At 40.7% G+C, this 22,165-nt stretch overlaps 1 protein-coding gene across 1 annotated transcript in view; it reads left to right on the top strand.

Moving 5' to 3' along the window:
* The window catches only part of snd1 (staphylococcal nuclease and tudor domain containing 1), a 140,596-nt gene that overhangs the window by 102,396 nt on the left and 16,035 nt on the right, over nt 1-22,165 (top strand). Inside the window, exon 18 of the mRNA XM_079454416.1 lies at nt 16,461-16,602. Coding sequence (XP_079310542.1) covers nt 16,461-16,602 — 142 coding nt within the window. The remainder of the gene's footprint in view (nt 1-16,460; nt 16,603-22,165) is intronic.

Genomic DNA, 22,165 nt, shown 5'->3' with positions numbered 1-22,165 from the left:
TCATTACAGTTGTTCTGACAACGGGTTTTCTTTAGTACATGCATTTTAATTTTATTTTTCTTTTAACAATCATGTCCAATTATCAAAGCTCATGTATGGCTTTGTCTCAGAATGTCGCTCTCAGTGGAGCTAGCAGGCAAGTAAATTGAAACTTACTCACCAGAGCCCATTTTTACTTACTACCTTAATATTTGACATTGAGATTAAATCACGGAGCATTTATTAATACTATATTTTCTTCATGCTGCACAACGCATTTTAATTAAAGGTCTCTCTTTTAATTTCCTCCGATGCAAGAGATTTACTCCCGAAATTCTAAATTGAACCGACGAATATTCTGTGTTATTAGCAGTAAAGTGGCCTAAATGAAGTTTTAGCGCTTTTTATATCACGCTTAGTTTTTTTTAGATCCAGACTTGAGTGAAGCAGTGGCTGTTGCCATGACAATGTTATTAAGCGCGACAAGATAATTACATACATGCCACAGATAAGGTTATCCGAGCGCTTGATGATTGAAAGTAAATGCTATTCTGGAGTTTTCAGGTGTTCTGTTCGCATTACCAAATTCAAATCAACAGTTTCTTTCTCTGACAACTGAATCTGTCATGTTTGGAAGGACTTATAAATGTGTTTCTATCCCCTCTTTTCTTGCCCCAGTCTTCAAACAAAGCTTGCCTAAGCTTTTACAACACATAGTACACAGTCTACATAGGCTTTCTGCAAGTAGCCATTCTAAATATCTTTAAACCTTATTAGTCACTTATTTAAAAAACTGTCCGCATGACGCCATCTTGTCTCAATCCGTGTCTCAATAGATATGATGCTCTAGGAAAGAGTAATGGTAGAGTAATGCAAAAGATGTGGGTTTAGTCAGCACAGAACACAAACTGGACAAATGTATAGCTCGAATGCACGGAATGCATCTGCCAAATGCGTAAATGGATGTTGCCCATCTCTTTCTACCATTATAATACCTTAAATTGCCGCCTCTGTCGCTCACTAGGTTTTCAGAAACGGAGTGATGTCTTTCTCGCAGTCTTTTTCCATCTGGGCGCTCAGGGCAGTTGTAAATTCCGTTAGGTGCCGTGCAGAAATGGCACTAAAAGGGAAGCATGCGATTATATATGTATTTCCATTCTGCTCCTCACTCCTCTCACTGCTGTCATCGTAGGCTTCTAATTTAACAAATGGAGGGCAGGCTGTGTCAGACAGAAACAACCAGAGCACTGTGGTGAATCACAGTAAGAGTTATCCAATTAGACATAGCGACTCTTCCCAGAGGCTCGCGCTAAGGCCTGCTCCACCACAACAGCGACTTGGCCAGCTAGAGAGAGACAACAAACATAGCATGTCTCTGATGTAATAACATTGGCTGCAAACATGTCTGTGTGTAAACACGGACTCTTCCATTAAGGAAAGTTGGGATTTGCTTTGATTTTGCATGTTATGGAGTTCTTTAAAGATGCATTGCATTTTCGGAAGATGTTTACGCCTGATTTTTAAACATTTGTTGACCGATTTCAGGAAGCCAGTTTCGTTTGTGAGTTGTGAGTTAAATTCCCTGTTAAACTGAGCGTGAGGTTATCGTATCACGATGCGGTGTACGTTTTTTATCAATTCATCGCATCAAGTCTTCCCCCCTCGTCCTGTCGGCTTGCTCGGTGGCGAAGTTTCTCAAGTGCTCTCCGTGCCAAATCTGAACAAAACGCCTTGCAGAGTGAATCTCGAACAAACAAGAAAAAGCTCTTTGCTCGCTTGTGGAACCTCTGTGGTTCCTCTTGCTCATCTGGAATTCATGAGCGACCGCAGTCTTCCCTGCTACGTGGGAATGAGAGTGCTCACCCTGGCACAGGCTGTGAATATGAGCAGCGCTGAGGGTTCCTTGAGGTCACCTCTGCGTTGGATATGAGCGCAATCCATCCAGGAACCTGTGTCGGCATCCGCTCGGTTCTCGAGTTCTCCTCCCCCATGCTGCTTTATGGTGTGTTTTCTTGTTTTCAAGCCCACACACAGATTTTTGAAGTAATTTGAGTTTTGTTGTGCTTAAAAGTTTGGCAGATCTTGTTGCTCTTGACTGTTCTGCAAATGCGCTAATAATAAAGATCTTCAGAACGCATTTCAATGCGCAACAAAAGTTAAATTGAGTGTTTATGTGGCCGAGTGTTCTCGGCTGGCAAGCAAGCAAATTGGGTATCTCCGCGTCAACAAACCCCACGAAAAGGAATTAATTCTTCTCTCACTTTTTTACAAAGGGAACTAATTAGCGTTGTCGTGACACTTAGCACTGGTTTCTTATACATTAGCAATAACGCTATCTGTGCCAGACCATATGTCTTTGTTTTCCCTTAAGTATTTGTTCCAAACAGTATAGTTTAATGAATCTGTTGATTTAATCTCAGTCTTGAGTGTTGTATCTGAAAACAGCGGAAAGTCACAGTTTGCTGCAGCATCATTTGACCTGCCCCATCGATGATCCATGAGATGGTGTTTTTCAAAGGGATAGTGCACCCAAAAATGAAAATTCACAACCTCAAGTTGTTGCAAACCTGTATAACTTTATTTGTTCTGTTTAACACAAAGAAATATATATATATCTTTCCCTGGGTTTTTAAACTTGATTTTCAAAATCTGATCATCTGACATTTGAAATTGTCGTAAAATGTAGTATTTTACAAACACAATGGAAAATCTCCATGAAACTTGGTATGGTTCATCAAGGTGATGTTCTGAGAGGGTTATAGGCCATCGCCCCTATCACATGTCCACACTATTTCCCTTTGGGCTGTTATTGGGCTTTACCCCGTAATTGCTGCGTGCTATTTAATTTAATATTGTGGTAGATTCTATGGGGACCATGTGCTATGGGAGAGCAATGCAACTGTATGTTAGTGTATATTCAGCAACACAGATTTGGTATTACACTGTTAAAGAAGTGTGTGTATGTAGACATACACTTACCTCAGTAGAAGGCAGAAAAAGATAATCTCTTGTCACACAAAAGGTAAAAGCTGAGAAGGGTTTTTCCAAACAGCTCATGGATTATGTAAGATGTCCATTTCTGCATAGATACCGGTTTGGGTCATCTACTCTTAAGACACTCGAACACTACACACAAGCAATTCCTTACAGCCCTGAAGGCAAGACGGGACTTTTTATAACACGCATACAAATGCACGGATAAGTGAAGAGCTTTTGTGTGTGGGTTTACACATTTTTCTAGCGTATCTTGGGATGCGTTTTCAGCAGTCTGCCTTTTCTGTTCGTAACCCAACTCAGCAGACCATTTACATATATTTATTTATTTTTCTATCTTAGGGAGGATTTTGACTACTTGTGCTGATATTTTCTATCCTCTTACCAAACCTCTACACCTGATCTTCTCACAAACCTTTTTGCATTTGTAGATTTGCAATAAAACACTCTGTTAAACAATTTTCCTCCACAAAGATGAGATTGGAGAGACACTGACCCGCGACTACAGTACATTTAATAAAAGTTATCACATTCTCTTGTGCTCTCTCTCTCTCTCTCTCTCTCTCTCTCACACACCCGAATTAAAACACGCATATAAACTCACACATACAAACCGGAGTACTTTTGACACATAGTGTCATTCCCAGCTTGAAACAAAGCATGGGCGAGGGTATATACACAGATTGTGCAGACGCACATCTATCCATCATTCAGTCATTGCATGCATGCAGGAAGACATCTAGCTCACGATGCAGTTTCTCACTTGCAATTATATACGCACACATATGCGTCACTGGCAAACAGACGCTATGTCATGGAGACATCAACTGTCCTTGGCCCCTGCATAGCCATCATCCTGTCGATTACGGCATATCATTCCCCGGTCCTGGATGATAGGGATAGACATTTTGACTACTCGAATACTTGACAGATAGTAAATCAACCAATGCATCAGACAGACGACTTAGTTGTTGTTTTTAGTCATTTAGTAGGACAATAGCCGAAGTATAACAGATTGCATCACTAGTCCTGTTCTTATGGAGAATCAGAGTGTGTTTTTGTGTGTGTGTGTGTTTTGACTAATTGAATTTTAAATAAATGCACAGGCAGGCAGAGAAATAGAACCATTGTTCACAACTGCCTCCATATATCGTTGTTCTCTCTCACATGCACGCACACCCTCTTCGAGGACCTCTTATTGCAAGTGAGGTTGAAGGACAGTTGCCCTGCAGTGGTGCATGGTGACGTTTACCCCTCCAGGGAGGGCACAGACCATGAGTAGCCATTTTTCTGCATGAGTTGGTGGCGTCTGCGTTTCTCGCTCTTGGTCAAGCAATATTGCGAGTCTTTTGGAGTATGTAAGGAGGTTTGCGTGCAGTTATCAAATCGCTCTCTAAAATGCTGTGGAAGTCAGAAGTTGAGATTGATTTAGTTTAAAAGCAACATGGAATCAACATGGACAATTTTATAGCCACCTTTAAATGTGAAAAGGGTAACCAATAATATCTCGGACTTCACGCTACCCCACTTTTTATGATCCAATTAAAATCTTGTTTGCTGTCCAAATTGTGTTCCAAAGAGGACTGTGTGTAGATAACTGTACACACTGAATCATTTTTCTTATTGTGGCTTTTTCTAAATTTTTAAAACTGATTCAGCTTTTGGTTGTGTCATGATATATGTTCGCTGTATTGCCTCATTTACAGTAATGTTGTTTTAAAGGGACCGTTCACCCCAAAATTCTAATTCTGTCGAGAATTTACTCGCCCTCAAGTTGTTCCAAATCTGTTTAAACTACTTTGTTCTAATGAACACGGAGAAAGATATTTGGAACAATGCTTAAAACCAAACAGTTTTTGGCCACCATTGACTTCTATTGTAGGGAAAAATGCTTTATAGATTTCTTTGTCCTGTTCTACACAAAATTATCTATTTTGAATGTAGGGAAGCAAACAGTTCTGGGGCACTTTTGACGAAACATTGTAATTTTTCCTACTATGGTGGCCAAGAATTGTTTGGTTACAAGCATTCTTACACACATCTTTATCTGTGTGCATATTTTTGGGTGAACGGTTCCTTTAAATATCACTTGTCAGTGAATTGTCAGTTAAAAAAAATGGACTTTATTTTTTAAAGCTAGAGTCTTGGAACTGTTCAGAACATTACATCTAGTTCCGCAACCATTGCAGTCTGGGATACAAGTGTAAAGCTGAATGCCTAAACCGTGTAGTCGTCCTTTAAATCCAGCTGTGTTTAGATGTCAAAGTCACTTGCTTTGAAATCCACTCACTACTTTTTGTGTGTACATTCTTTACTGCATTTCCACTCCCTGCGAGTGGAGTTAGACATATACACACAACCGTGGCATTTCCCTCTAGCCTACTGACATTTGCTCCTTTTCGGGAGTACAAACTCTCCATCGCCAAAGCGTTTAGTGCCCTCAACTCTGCTGTCGCTTCAGGTGTCCTCTCTAATCGCCTGATAGTAATTAAAAAGAGTGGACCTTCCCTCACGCACAGTGTAACATTTGCCGAGCACAGACGCTCCTCACTGGGTCTTTAATGTTTTTTGTCGGCGGGACGCCCTTTCGTGTCTGCCTAATAAATGCTAAATATTTGTTTCTGCCTGGCGGAGTTGCTACTGTCTTTTTGTGTAAGGATCGCAGTGTCATTCGAAGCGCTCCATTACTCGACTCCAGCAGCGTTACAGCTGTTTTTATTGAGGAGGTTTTGACGTAATAACTTCAAATCAATTAGGATTTGAATAAAGAAATAAAACGCATAGCCGTTTTGTTGCATTTGGTTGAACACTATTGAGTTTCTCCAAGAACATGGTCCAGGAATGCATCAGAACCCTCCGGGGCCTGAAAACCTATCATTACACGCCAAGATAAGACCACCTCAGAGAGCCAAGCTTTCAGAGCGAACAGTAGTGTCTCACTCTCTCTCTTTCGCCAACATTTCTCTCATTCTCAGGTCATTGTGGTTCTTTCCCAGTCTCCTACATACACCCACTCCTGAGAGAGAAGCAGCACAGTAGACGGGTTTAAGCCGGCACATCTAAGGTTGGGGATTCAGCTAACGCTACAGCAAACGGCTCATCAATTTTCTTTATTACCTGCTCCAGAAAAAAACTCTTCAGTGCAATGAGAGAGAGAGGCTATTCTTGGATCTGCTGCCAATTGCTCTCCTAAATGCATTCGCTCACTTTCTCACCAGCCCCTTACTTTGGGTTTCTTTTCTCCCTGCGATGCTTCTCTTCTATTCACTCAGATTGTTGATTTATTTGGCGTGCTTTGTTTGCGAGCAAAGCTCCTGCAAATGTCTTTTGAGTGGGCTGTGTTGTAAGAGGAGGTTTTGTTTGCGTCTGGGGGAATCAATCGCCATCGCCTCGCTCTGCATTTTCTAATGGCTCGAATAGAACAGAGTTTGTTGAAGATGCTAACATGTCCTGGCTTCGATACAAGTTGAACTCTATTTTCTGTAGAAATCTCTAGCGTGCCACAATTAACTTATTTTGTTTGTGTGTTGCAATGCACTCACAGTGGTAGCCTTAAAGCTCTAGTGCGTAATCTAGGATGGAGGATCTATTGACAGAAATGCAGTAAAATATACTTTTAGCTATGTCTTCAGAGGTGTACAAAGACCTTGCGTAATGAAGCATGTTTTTATTACCTTAGAATGAGCTATTTCTATCTACATACACCGCGGGTCCCCTACATAGAATTCGCCATGTTGTTTCTACAGTATCCCTAAACGGACAAATTGCTCTACAGAGCGTGTTTCGTAAATTTGTTTTCTCCTTCGGCGAAGAAGCGACAAAGTGACAACATTTTTGTTCTGTGAGAGCTGCCCTAGTGCTTCAAAAGGTAGGGGACATCAGTGGAGTGAGCCGTTGGTTGCAATTCACAGCCTCACCACTAGATGCCACCAAAATCTTCACGTTGCTCCTTTAAAGAACTGCAGTTGGCGAAATGCATAATTACACACTGGCTTCTAAAGTATATGCACAAAATAAACCGATTATATGTGCTTACATGAGAGCGTGTGTCTTATTAATTGTGTAAATTAAAATGTTGTCTTTGGGCTTACTGACCATAAAGAGCATGAAAAGCACCTATAATAAAAACAATTGTACATATTCCAAGTACTCTTTGGACACTTCATGGGGACTTTTTTGTACAGAAGAGTTAATATAAATGCAAAACCAAAATACCCTATGTAATTCCTTGCCCCATTGACTTTTATTGCAGGTGCATTATCATAAACTCGGATGCTAACAGTTTCTCTGTATTATTTAAAAACATGTTACGGATGCTGTCGATAAAGCTTAACTTTGTAACAATCTTTCAATGAAATGGTGCGTTTCATCCATTTCTGTAATTTTTTGTCATCTTATATGTATTTCCTCAAGGTTCCTGTGTTATCTGTCATTGAATGTAGGCAAGTATGGCAAATGTATTATTTTACGAGTGTGCACTCGTTCGCTCGGATGCCTTCATGTGTATGTTTCTGTTCCATCTTTGACATCCCATTGCCTCCAGAGTTGTACGGGCCGTTACGTTAAAACCCCCAAGCATCAATCACACAGACCTCTCCTGCATGTCCCTGGCCATCAGTCTCTCTCGACAACCCCTCCGACCCCTCTGGACACACGGGTTTAACATCCAAACATAAATCTGGCTGTGCCGGACTATCGTTTTAGGATGCGATTACAGAAAGCCATAGGCTCGTTGACAGAAAGAGTCATTTCTTCAGCTGGAAAGCAAGCGAGCTGTTTCTCATGGGCTGTCAGTGTGTGTTGGGACTGAGAGTTAGGAGAAGTGGATCACAGCACGTCAGCTTCCGAGATTCTATTAAACATGGCAGCCCGTGGCTGGGACAGCACTGCGCGCTTGCACGAGAAACTCAATCAAAAATCGATCGGACGGAATCAGAATCAAATTATCCAGTCACATTCACCTGACAACTCGCGGTGTTCAGTAAATCACAGTCAGAGCGAATCATGCAGATACAAATGTCGAAATGCCCGTTCATACTACGAATTAAAGATAACTTTATAACTATATTAGCATCGGACAATGACGGTATGTTAATTTAAGTTTGAGATCTGCAGTTTCACATTTTTACTGCAAATGTCATTTTTGAAAAGGCGTCAATGTGTTTTCATCGTTTTATCGTATCATCTGGACATAATGCTTTGAAAGGCATTCCAATAATATTGTTAGTCTCTGTCATTACAGTTGTGATGTGGATTCCGCTATTCTCTTATTTCCGAAACACTTTTAAAAACCTTTTCTTTGTTTTTTTTGGTCTGAATGTGGATATTGAGACTAGGACTAGAAATAGCAAGTGAAAACATAAATGGAACTTCCGCCCCAAATGAAAATGCTGCTATGAATTACTCTCCCTCAACTGGTTTAACATCCCTAGGACCTCCGTTTTCCCCCTTATCGCGTATTAAGGTAGTTTCGGAAGCTTTCTGACTCTTTCATGGATGGCGACGCAACCAAACTTCAAACCACGTGCGCCACGCAACGCAGCATCCAGTGTCAGCACCACAGTCATGCTTCGAGCGATACTGACACCGGATGCACTGTCATCGCCACACTCGTGTTGTGTTTCTTTCGGGAACGTTTTTTAATATAATCATAAATTTTGTTTGTTTACACACAAAATGTATCCATGTCGCATTATATGAATTAATACTGAACCAGTGGAGTCGGGTGGACTACTTTACGATGTCTTCACGCACTTTCAGCACATTGAAGTTTGGTTGCATTGCCATCCATAGAGTCAGAAAGCTTATTTTGCGTTGAACTACTTGACGGAGAGAAATTAATGGAATCATTTTTTTGGGTGGAGTTTCACTTTAATATTTGTGTAATAAACTGTTGAGTTTAGAAGTTGAGTTTAAGGAAGTAAAGCAGGACATCCTACTGCGGAATCATATTTGCTATTTGCTGAAATTAAAAGCAGTTTGACAAGACTGTGATCCTTACAACTCGCAAATGATCCAGGTGTCCTTTGACACTGATATGTTGCGTGGAATTGTATTTCCATTTGTTTTGCCACTCAAGGGCGCATGTTTTGGCGTGTTCACGTGGGAAAAGTAACGTCACGTGCATACCCTCGAAGTAATGTCCATTAGCTTCATGTGTTTACATTTAAACATGGCTTAAAGTCTTATTTAGAGTTATTGAGAGATGTCAGTCACTCTTTTCAAACAGACATGCATTTTGTCTTCCTCGATGGAGTCGCACTGTTTTGTAAACACGTACTTTGACTTATTTCTATTCTCATCTTTCTCATCTGCTCTCTCTCTCTCTCTCTCTCCCTTCTCTGCCTTGGGCTTGTAGCCAGCCATGTTAAATCAGAAAGTGCATGTATGTGTGTTTGCTTTGACTGGTTTCAGTGGGCTACCAGGCCTCCTTCAGGATGTAAGTGTCCCCCTGCTGTCCATGTCAGTCCAATTTTACTCCCATTCCTCTTCACAATCCTAGTATTCAACAGCCAAACGGCCATGTTTGTGTCAGATGCGAGCGAGAAGGAATATTCGATGTGGGAAATCTAAGGGGCTGCGTTGGAAAAGATAAATGCTCTGTAGCCATGACAACCCACAATGTTATGTCAAATAAAGTTTACTGGTTTGCTTTTAAATGCTCATCTGTGTACTCATCAAAAAACGGTGCAATGAATGAAACTCCCATACATTTTCTCTTGATTTAGTTTGAAAGTAAGTGAACAAAAACTTAAATTTACCTTTTTATCACAAAAAGGTAAATCTTACATTCATATTAGGTCCTTCCTGGAGATCCTGTGTCATGACGGAGTCTGATTGAAACATATGTCGCACGTGGTTATTTCATGCAGTGAAGTGTGGGCAGACAGCAGGTAGGCAGGGAGCTGGAAATAAACCTCTTTAAATAGCTTCGCTTCCAGTCTTTACTTTAAATGAATACTGATTTGAAGGGCTTTTAGTTTTATCAACTCAAGGCAAAAATCAGGAGTCCGTTTGGAACTTCTTTAGTGCATTCGTTTTTTTCCTCATGCTGACGAAAATGTTTGAATAATGACCACCTGCATGAGGATGTGTGATATACACACGTGAATATCATGATTTTAATCTGCTCGCGTTATAAGAAATGTGTCTTTTTGTGTCCTTATTAGCTGCGTGTAAATTCAGCATGGGAGCAGAATGGATTTGTGTTGTGTGAGGCCCCATATGTCGCAGTGATTTCTTGGGGATCTTCATCTGTGCGGGTGGGGAGCCGAGACATGCCTGCCAGACCCCGCTAAACCAGCCTGGGATTTCTTTGTTGCCATGGTTTCCGCAGTCGCACCATAAAAACAGTGCTAAACGCTATCTTGAGTTGCGTTTAAGTACACCATCACGAGGTGGAAAAGGCCAGTTTTGTATTTTTACAATTTTGGTACCGTTCAGGCTGGCGGGAGTCAGCGGCGGTTGACAGGAGGGTGACACCGTTAGCGGTGTAAGCGGGGTATAAGCCGCACAGCCGCCGCTGCATCCCAACAGCTGCTGTCAGTGATACGAGGCTGAAGAGAAGCCTTCTGCACGATGACAACTCGCAGCTGTTGACTCCTAAAGTGTCGCGCCACCTGGATGCTTTTAATGCATAAATTTATTCGCTAAGTGACCACATCTAAGACGCAAAGTCCAACTGTCCCCTAGCCCTCTACTCATACCCATCGCGTCCTGTGAGGTCCCAAATCGATAGGGTCAAAAAACACGGATTTGTATGTACTTATGCTAATGTTTTTGGATGACCGTACAGCAGCGAGTGATGACTGCGAGTTTATTGCGCTAACTCAGTGTTTGCAGGTTAAGTGGATGCTGACAGCGTAGGTCACTTTGATGTGTTTGTCAACGTCCCGGAGTAGATTGATGTGGACGGTGAAACGTGTGATTGATGGTTCGTCTGCCCTCTCGTGCTGCTTGGACCCGCATGTTTGAGTACATTTGTTCCAGAGAAAGAGTGCGACAGTGACGGGCAAGAGTGTTTTTCTGCTGTCTGGTGTAATGGCGCTTTACAGCATGCATGCACTTATTTGGAAAATGTATGGCGTGCTAACATACTTGCGAGCTGTCACTGGTGGGTCTCATGTCAGACTGATATGTGGATTATTGCGCAGACCCTTGGAAGTTACCAAACTTGATCTTAACACACTAAATGCCACTCAGGGCGGAAGTCTATAGATGTGGCATATTTTGCTTGAATGGCTTGCGAAAATCAACAACTGTCTGAAGCAAAAACTCAGTGGATTTACTCTTACTGTATGTGGGGACCCCACAACTTTATTTGTGTGCACTTTTACTTCAAATCTTGTTTGCATGTACAATGATGCTGTCATATCTCGTCTATCTTTTTCATTGTGGACGTCTACCAGGGTCTGAGGTTCTAGTTGTAAGATGTCAATCACGCAAGCAAAGCTTAGTACTGTCGTCATTCATGGATTTTCGCACATTGATTTCTTTCACACAGTCATCTGAGAGAAGGATGCACGTATCTGTTTGCATTCCCTCATGGTCTTACCTGCATTCATATTTATTTAGACATGAGGGCTCTTGTGTTGATAAAGGGGTCGGGGCTACTTGAAATGGGATCGTATTGATCAAGCTCAACTGATTTAGAAAATGCTAAAAGTGATTATTATTTAGCACATGACTGTGTCCTAGGTATGTTAAGTTTTGTATCCGTACAACAGAAGTGAATGGGTTACGCAACTTCAGTGAAATATCCCTTTAGTTAACCTCTTAAAAACAGTTTTTTGAGCATGCATGGTTTGTATCCTATATTCCCACGAGTTGTTTAAACTCATCTTTTCAGAAAATCAGAGGGTGAAGAAGGACATTACTGTTTACTGTTTAGGACATAACAATTTTGCAAATGGAGTTAGCGAGTGGAATTATTCATTCATTATCAAAACAAAAATATGCACAAGTTGTCATATGAATCGCAAATCAACACCAGCAAAACAGTTTGGACTTGAAACGTTCTCTTCTGGTTATTGCTGCTTTGATATCTATATTTGAGATGTATTTGAATTGTGTGTCTGTGGAAGTTGACTTATTTGTTTAGTAATGTATGTAGAAGAGTTTGCGTTAACCGCATGCATAAATACAAAGTTTTCTCCTAATAAAAGCGACTAGCGTCTTTTTCGGATAAACCTTACCTTTCCGTGAGTACGAAAATGTCTCTCTTGGTCTCTTCTCTGTTCAGTGAGCGGCAGAAGCAGCACATTCATGACCAAACCCACAGCTTACTTGTGATTGAGGGAGTAGAAATTACCGTTTTCAAGCACCTGTCATTGTTACTGACTAGACATATGAACATAAACATTTGGCTGTAATTCTTTTTTTATGTCTGACAACAGAAACATTAAATGAATATAAACAACAACGGCTTTATTGGGCATTCAGTTGAATTGATGCTGCCTTCACATGCTCTCGGAAATTTGGTAATTCCCACTTCTGATCTCATGATACCGAGCTGGTTCTGTTTAGGTTCTTTCTTGTCGGAAAGAATGGAGGACGGCAGATTCATGCTTGCGTGTGTCTTGGGAAAATGTTTTATGGTAATAGTAGTCATACAGTATAGTTTTACTAGTCAGCTTGATGACTGTTCTGCCATATTGGTGAAATACCTGCTATTTTTGCAGTGTATAAAACATACAATATGCTTCAAATGGTTATTCATATACGTAATTATGTACTAAGAAACGAGAGCATAAAATACAGCACGTTGTACTTGCGTTTACTCTTGGAACGTCATGATGTCACGAACTTGCTAATTACCACGTTACGACAACTTGCACCATAGACGGGTATTAATAGATTATGATGGATTATGATTTTTATTATGAGCCTGTTCGTCAACATTACAGACAATAAAAAAGTCTAGCTTAACCTTGACCTTATATATAGACAGCAAATCAATCCGCGGACGGCTATTTGTGGTTTCTAGCACAGTGGTTTCTTTCTATATCCCCAATGGCTTCATCAAAATGCACAGACAAATCAAGCAGACAGACATCACAGGTCGTAGATTTAAATTGACTCAGCTTAAACATGTTAATAATACCTCACACATCTCCGGTTATCATTCCCATGAATGGGGTGTTTGTATGGTGAAGCACTGCATATCCTACACATTCAAAGTTTTGGGTGCAGTCGTGGTCAAGCATCTTCGGAAGTCTGTAGCCTTTCCCTAGTTGTATTCTTGTCAGAGACGGTATTAGTAACATCTCCATATGATGGCGGTATTGTGGATAACTTGTTGGTCAACAATTGTTTTAGAGTTAAGCGTGCTCAAATAAATTCTGTCAAGCTGGTCTGTTCTGGTTTAAAATGGCCACTTTTTATGCAGTATTACTCAAATCAATTTGGAGTGGACAATGATGATATGTCCCTTTCTACTTTTCTTATTGATTGTTTCATTTAAAAATGTGTTATGGAACTAAAATGGGTTGCAAAATCCAGATGTCTTTGTTTTTAAGTAGATTTGAGTAGATTTAGTGATATTATTCCCACACTTTAAAAATGTATATGTCCCAGAACTGAAATAAAAGAGGAAAGTTGTTTTAAAAACAGACATGAGTTTGTTTTTTCACCAGTTCTTGCGTTCTGGTGGTCTTTGTGACTACTGTGTGCGCGCTTTGCAATGACTGTCATCCCATTAATGTTTCGCAAAGAGGCGTCTGAATTGAGCGTTCTCTTGAATTAATGAGCCTTTATTTCCAAAGGTGCCTTCATTACGAATATAATGGATGTTGAATTGATTTACTAAGTATAATTTGATTAATAATAACCGCGGCTATTGTTTTTTTTAGCAATAAAAGATAGCTGTTTGAAGGAATTAAAGGCTTCATTAAAATGCATTTAGATTTTGCCTTTTTGTCTTGCTGGCAGAAACACAGAGCCCAGTTAACAGTTACCCACCTCGGATGCAGTGACTTATGGGTATTGTAGTTTCTCTCCCTGGCTTAGTGCCTTGTTTGCTGCGGATAACTCGCTTGCATATAGATTAATTTGGCAGGTAAAGCTCCGCGTGTTCCAGGATAAACTGCGGCTATACATTTGGTTTCTTTAGCCTTGGGCCTTGTGCGTGTCCTCTTGGGGTGTTGATGGGAATTCGCTCTCGCCGGCCAGAACACACTCTATTGGAATTGACACGCTGTCACCTTCCATCAGTGTTTGGAACGGCCCCCTCTCCGGAACTGTGTGTGATAGAGGCCGTTTTTATGAATGTAACTGTATCTTTAATCCTGACCTCTCCTTCTCAACGCAACACGGAAAGGCAAATTAAAATACTATTTATAAGAAGTGATGTTGCTTATATTAAAGCAATAAGCTATTTGGGGTTCTGCGACATCAGTGATTTCAATGTGGATGAGGGATTAATGCTATTGAAGAGTAACGTTAATGGTTTTAAAATCACTGTAACGTGCAATTCAATCATTCATCATTTATTTACCCTCATGTCATCCCAAGCCTGTATGTCGTCTTTTTCATGATGATATTTTGAAGAAAGATTACCTAACAACACTGGACCCCACAGGCTTCAATTTTATGGACAGAAACCCCTAACGTTCCCCTTAAATGACCTTTTAGTTATAAAAACATTTTAGACGTTCTATAAGCGTTCAATCGTAGTATGTAGCTACGTTACATTTTCTAGTTATAAGCATTCACACAATTGTTTGCATTCTAAAAACGTTAGAGAAAAAGTTACTAAAACGATGATCAACGTTCCCACAATGTATTTGCATTATGAAAATATTACAGAAAAGGTTTTTTATGCTTACTTTTTGGAACATAACAGTAATGCGATAACATTACTGCACGAAAGTTCTGTTCTGCAAATGATCCCTATTAGCTGGCTAAGTAATGAGACATTTCTCAAAACGTTTTCTGTGCTGCACAAAAGAACAAGAGTCTTACACAGGTTTTGAACAACATGGGTTAATAATAGATGAGAGAATGTTTTTATGACGTATCCCTTCAGTAAAAAATAAGTGGTTATGGGTTTAATAAGAATTGATTAGACCTTCCGTTAGCAGTTATGTTTTTTGCTGGAAATATCTGTAAGCCCTTGTCTGTCCTCTTCCGGATTCTTGGTAGTTTGGAACACAGTGCGTCTTATCACTCTTTCCATCTTTCTCTCCGTCAGACTTGTTTTTTGCGGCTTATTGCTATGGATTTAGGCCACAGGCAGCTCAGTGACAGAATACATCACAAATCCTTTCTCTTTGTGACCCCCGCACAGCAGCAGTCATATACCTGCATTCATGTGGAACAAACAAGAATGGTTGGTTGCCCACAGAAGGTCATTTGCCCAGGGTGCATTGTGTTTTTGAGTCACCGTGTGCGTTTGTGGCTCTTTTGTGCTTTTGCAGCGCTGGATACGAGTGAATTTCACGTTTGTTCATGCATGCCCTTGCCTATACGGCATGTGTCAGGGGTCGCATGCCCGCAGGAAGCGCAAGTTCTGTGTTGGCCTACAGCGCCAAAAAACGACAGTTGGTGACACTATAATTTGAACGATCGCGACTTGGTCCTGCAGGTTTGATTAAAACTTGGGTCATGTTACTGTGCCAGGGCATTGTGGGTAGTGGGTTAAATGAATGCCCCCTTGCTGTGGCGGATCGTGCGAGCGGTTTGCAAAGCGTGTCATGTTTGAATCTTCATTAACCCAGACGTTTTCTCAAGGGAATTATTTTCCTCTGCGTTTCTTTGTTTTCGTCACGCCTCGGGGGAAATAATTGAAAGTAATTAGGTAGTTTGACCCTGTAGTTTATCATTTGCTGACTGGTTCACTGCGTGTCACTGGTTGTATTTCTATTCTTCTGGATTTTTTATTCACAGACTGGCCCCGTAATGGTCGGTTTTCCTTTTCCTGTCCACAAGTAAAACCAGAACCACAAGGAAGCTCATAGAAATTTGTTTGTAATTAGCCGCCTGCTGATCTCGGGGCGAGAGAAAAATGAATGGAATAACAAGAAAACTTCAATAGCTGATGAACATCATTTGCTAATAAAGTAACGTGTGGCTGCTTAAGACTCTTTGCTCATTGTCTTTGTAGTTCGTAAGTGGAAACCTTAAGCACTTAGTAAGCGAAACAAACTGCACGTACGGTTGTTCTCTGACAAGGTTTTTTAAGCTATGATGTGGTGGAACTCTTTTCTTGGTTTAATGGACCTGAAAACTGTGATTTGCAACCCAGGTTCTGGCCCAGATTTCTTGTTCAGTCCATTGTGGGTGTTGCAAAATTGAATCAAAATTAACCCCCATTTACCTTTTAATACACATTTTCTTAGTTCAATCAATCCACACTGGATTTTTTTTATGGAATGTTTCACTAGGAAATGTGTGAGATTTAAGGGCTACATACCAAGTTGTACAAGGTAGACAAAGCCTTCGAGATAAATAATTAAGCATTTGTTTGTGTTTTTGTTGTTTTTCTACAGGTTTGGGCCAATTACGAAGAGAAACCAGAAGAAGAGGTGGCTCCGCTCACGGAAGAGATCGAGCGGGTGCCGAAGTACAAACCTGTCTATGTCACAGAGATCACAGATGGCCTGCACTTCTACGCACAGGATGTGGAAACCGGTTAGTGCTTTTCTTTCCAAAACAAAAGGAAAGTGGACAATCAGTGTCAATCAGTGTTTTTCCAGAATGAAGTCTGTTCCACACTTTATGCTGGTTCTACCCAATTTGACAGAAGGACACTATCTGAGTGAGCCAACCATCGCCATTAGGTTTTTTTTCCATGCGGTTTGGTGGCAGATTCATATAAATGTGTCGACATAAAAAAAAGTCTGTTAAAAGTAAAGTTTTATAGCCAGGTGTTCTTCGGAGAACAAAAGGATAAAAGCAGTTTTGCCTGAAGATATTTTACTAGATCCAAAACAAACCTCTGAATTATCCAAGTTTTGATGCCTGACAAACACTCGTTCTTGGAAGTCAGCCAATCAGATCTCAGCATCCCCAATGGCTCTGCTGTAAAAACCAATGGAACAGTATCATTTAAATGACCTTCCTTCATATTTTATTTATTTAGGTCAAGACGACACTCTCCTGAGGGTACTTTGCAAAAAAGCATCCAAGTCCACATTCAAACGTTTACTGCAGTGATTATGACAAACCTGAAGGCCGTTTCCCGATTTGTTTTCATGTGGTTGGATACGATTCCTTAAATGTATCCGCTCCAGCAAACTCCAGTTAGGAAACATTGCAGGTTGTGTGTTTATTGCCCTCTAAATGCCCCGAGTGATCTTTTTGCTCATTCCTCCACAGTGTGATAGCAACTGTTCATTAAACATGACATTTAAAGCGCCCTCGGTTCTGACCTGGCCCAACAGAGCAACCGTCCCGTGATTCAAAGGGGGCGATGCTAGGAAACGCACACACTCGCTCTTAACTCTGACAATAAAGGAAAACTAATACATAATTTTAATTATACAACACGCAAGCGAGTATATAAATAGTTGTTTGTTGTATAATTCGAGTCTGTATGCATGTTCTGGGGCAGGCTTCATTGTCAGGGCCATAAAATTGACTTTTGTTGTGTGTTAATGGGTCTTAATTTGCTAATTAATTCATTTGCATGAATTTAGAATAAATCTCTTGCCGGAAGCGTGACAATCCCATCGCGTTTAGCGTACCGTACTGTTCTCAAATAACTCAAATAAAGCACATTATGAAACTGAAGAAAAGTGATGTTCAGTATGTGCACTTTGGTTCCTCAGATGTGGCCATTAACCCTGACGGGTTGCCCCTAGAGATGTCACATCTAGGCATCATACCTAGGTATACCAACAGTCATGTGCACACTCTAAATGGTAAAGATGGAGGACATTGACATAAAATAAACATTTAATATTTTTGGAAATTGACCAAACATATTTGAATGTTTTACTATAAACAAACAAACACAATATTATTCTATAGTGACCCAGATACCGTATCACTATATATTATAACGTATCGCCAGGTCCCAAATGATTCTCACGCCTACTACGCACTCAGCTGAGCTCTTTGAGAGATAATTATTCGGGTTATCTGGTTAGCTGCGGGGAAAAAGCAGGTCGCAGCAAAAAAGCAGGAGATGAAAATCGAGAAATAAGATAAAGAAAAACGCTGAGCTGAATGTGCAGTATGTTTGCAGCTTTGCAATGTTTTGGCTTTTTTGTCGTTTCTTTTTGTATGGGCGTGTGTTCAGATGAACCAGCAAATGTGCATCTTTTCCCGTTTTAATTGGCCAATGTTTTCCAGGGTGAGAATTGGAAATGGAGATCGAGATGTGCTCATTAGAGGAACTGGATTGTTATTTTGAGCTAAAAGTAATCTCTCACTCTCTCGCCCCAAACTGCATTAAGGAGGTCTCGTTCCTTGTAGAGCACTTCAAAGCCAAGCCGTATAAAAACCTACAAGCCAGACACTTTGCAATTTCATTACCAGTTTCTCACAGCAACTTCAGAAAGACAGGGAAATTCTAATAGGCCAGGCTGGATTTTCATAAACACTTTGAAGACGGGTCGTAAGATGACATAACTTTTTATGTCTACAAATTCGCATCTATTAATTCTACTTTCCTCCCTTATGGTTATCCTGCAGAAAGAAGCATGAGATTTTTAAATAAAAGATAAAATGTAATGAAAAATAAAAAGTCCTTGTCATTGGAGATTAGATAAAAGGTCGTGCGAGGGTTTTTTCAGTCTTTATGTCAGGGGTTCGTGTAAATGAGCGAGTTGGGGAAAATGTAATGAATTCAGCTTCCTCTGAAGAATTCGCTTGAGTCACTTTTATTTGTAAACTGGTGCATTTTTAAAGCTGAAGTGTGTTAAATATTAATATGCAAAAACAAGTACAGATTATGCCATTCACAAAATGGCTACAACTAATGGCATGGGTTTGGAGGCGGGACTGGATATTTGGCCATCCAATGAAAAGTTGAGAGAGACTGAGAGAGAGAGACTGAGAGAGAGAGAGACTGAGAGAGAGAGAGACTGAGAGAGAGAGAGACTGAGAGAGAGAGAGAGAGAGAGAGACTGAGAGAGAGAGAGAGACTGAGAGAGAGAGAGAGACTGAGAGAGAGAGAGAGACTGAGAGAGAGAGAGAGACTGAGAGAGAGAGAGAGACTGAGAGAGAGAGAGAGACTGAGAGAGAGAGAGAGACTGAGAGAGAGAGAGAGACTGAGAGAGAGAGAGAGACTGAGAGAGAGAGAGAGACTGAGAGAGAGAGAGAGACTGAGAGAGAGAGAGAGACTGAGAGAGAGAGAGAGACTGAGAGAGAGAGAGACTGAGAGAGAGAGAGACTGAGAGAGAGAGAGACTGAGAGAGAGAGAGACTGAGAGAGAGAGAGACTGAGAGAGAGAGAGACTGAGAGAGAGAGAGACTGAGAGAGAGAGAGACTGAGAGAGAGAGAGAGACTGAGAGAGAGAGAGAGACTGAGAGAGAGAGAGAGACTGAGAGAGAGAGAGAGACTGAGAGAGAGAGAGACTGAGAGAGAGAGAGAGACTGAGAGAGAGAGAGACTGAGAGAGAGAGAGACTGAGAGAGAGAGAGACTGAGAGAGAGAGCGACTGAGAGAGAGAGAGACTGAGAGAGAGAGACTGAGAGAGAGAGAGACTGTTTTTTCACAGTAATGGCAGTCAATGGATGCTCTAAATAGTTCTCGGAAGTTACTAGTAACGCATGGAGCTGCGACTAAACAGATCAACTGAGGTTATTTTCGAACCCATTTAAAGACGAAAGCCATTTAATGAAAAAAAGAGAGAAATAAAGCATTAAAAGTGAATCCTAACTTCCTGGAAATATCTAAAGGCTCCATAAATCACGTGACGCTTCAGCGTTTTGGACCACTGTTGGCAGAACTCTATCTCTCAATGAATCTGATGAAACCCATTTCTGCTTTCTTTGCACTTGATATGTAAATGTCACACAAGTTCATACGATCTGTGACGAGTTTAAGATTGAGACATTACCTTATCTATTCATGTAAAGACCCTACATAACATTTTATAAATAAATAAATATGTATTAGAAAATTATATCAAATGAAATGCACATCTAAAAATAATAATAATAAATGTAAAACATTTTATTAATACAAATATTTGTATTTACTAATTCATTTTTAAATATTTGTAAGATGTGAAAAACAACACAAATGACTGTGCTTGCCATTCTGTATCTGTCATCTTTCAGTACACACATCTATACTGGTTTAATATAAAACCCTTCAATGGAGAGAATCCCAAAAAATACTTTATTCTCATTTGATCTAATATATCCAGACTTGTCCATATGCCACTGCGACTTGTTTTCTAATTCAAACAGGACATCGCCTATTCACGAAGACATTGCGACGTCTTTACATAGAAGACTCTGCGTATTAACTTGGCCGACCTGAAAATATCGTTTCAACCTGATGTGATAAACCTGATACATTTATCACATTTTATTGGCTTTCAACCAAAGTGTTTTGCACATCATTATTTTTCCCAATAAATCAAATCCAGGCTGTTACCCATTCCTATATACAGAATCATGTCAAGTCTAAGTAAACGGGCCAAAGTAAACCAATGATTTTATCGCAGGGAGTTGCCGTTCCTTATGGGCACAGCGATATCTTCCGTTAATGCAAGGCTTGATACTGTAATGATCTCAGATCACAACTTCATTTAAAAGACTTAACACCCACAGATCACCACCTAGATATCATCTCCGGTTTCAAGCGGCCCATGGGACACGTGAAAATCTCCCTCTTTCGCCATCAATTATTTTCGTTTTCGTTGTTTAATTAGTTCGATGTAATTATTCAAAGTGTGAGTGAAGCGTAATTCCTCGGGCAAAGGAGTGTCTGTGTGTATCTCCAGAGGCCGCATGTTGCCGCTCTCCCGGTGATGGGGGGTGTTTAGCTGCATAACCGAACCCCTCAGGAATCAAGCACTTTTAGTTACTCATACTGATAGATTAGTTTCAGCATTAGCATCAGCAAACACGTCCGCAACGCACATTAGCTGCTGTTTGTCTTGAGCTGCCGGAGATAAGAGTATGCCACCTTGTGTAGATGTTTGCATGTGTAATTATATGCCAGTTCGCAGTATAATTATACATGTCAGCTTTGGCTCCTATTCTTGTTTTTTTCCCCTTTCTGTTTGAACAAAGCCTTTGTTTGAAAGCTCATTTCATTTCAAGTCTCGCTTAACTAGGGTCCCTGCGATCATAGGAAAGCTGGAAAGATTGGGAGAGTTTCAAAGATCAAAGTGTTTATAAAATCATGAAATTCCTTCATTCATAAACATTGAAAATGTAACCCGAGAAATGGTTTCATTGGAGAGGTATGGTGTTCTTTATCAGCACCTTTTGCAGTCTGGCACACAAGCCGGCATGATAAAATCAGCATGTCCCTTGAGGCTAACCACCTGTGTGACTTGTGCAGGGCGGCAGATGTTACTAGCGGAAAACTAGGGACACTCATCTATAAGCTTATAGACCAATGTTCTAAACAACATTCAAATTTCATTGTCTAGACATTTGTACTGTAATAAGTGAAGTCTGTAAGATTTGCTACCTGCCATGCAAAAGTGTAAGTGTGCCCTAGCAACCTTTTCTAAATGATCTCAATCTTTGTCTAGCTATAAAAAACCGAATCGTTCGTCTGTTAGGGTATTCTGTGTAGTTTGGCCCCCGTTGGTGTTAGTTTGGCCGATGGGCGTTAGGGGCCGTCTCTGGCACACAGCTTAATGACTGGAGTGCTTCCCAGTATATACACATCCTCCACCGCTCACCTCTACACGCAACATCTGTTTTACACCTAATGATGCCCGGCCCACATGCCCAGTCGGGAGAAAAGTAGTTTTTTCTGAATTGGAGTTACAATGTAGCATTCACAGACATTCTCTAAAGTGTGAATCGGGTAACCAAACAGCTCTGTTGTGGCCACTTTTGAAAGGACACAAACCCTAAAAGCTTATTTGCGTGTGTTGAAGGCTGGCGCACTGCAATCAAAACAGAGTCGGGGTCTTGCACGTAGGCGTTGGGAGAGATCCACAGATGCTGCCCCTGCCCTGCCTGCACGATGCCTTTGTGAAATCACAAAGCTATAATTTACCACCGGGTGCTGATTGCGGTGCGACCACTGTCTGTGTACCAAATCGGTACTGGTTG

This window comes from Barbatula barbatula, assembly GCF_947034865.1.
Source record: "Barbatula barbatula genome assembly, chromosome: 4".
NCBI classification, from domain to species: Eukaryota; Metazoa; Chordata; class Actinopteri; order Cypriniformes; family Nemacheilidae; genus Barbatula; species Barbatula barbatula.
The sequence above is the reverse complement of the archived record's forward strand: the minus strand, read 5'-3'. Positions and strand labels throughout refer to the sequence as shown.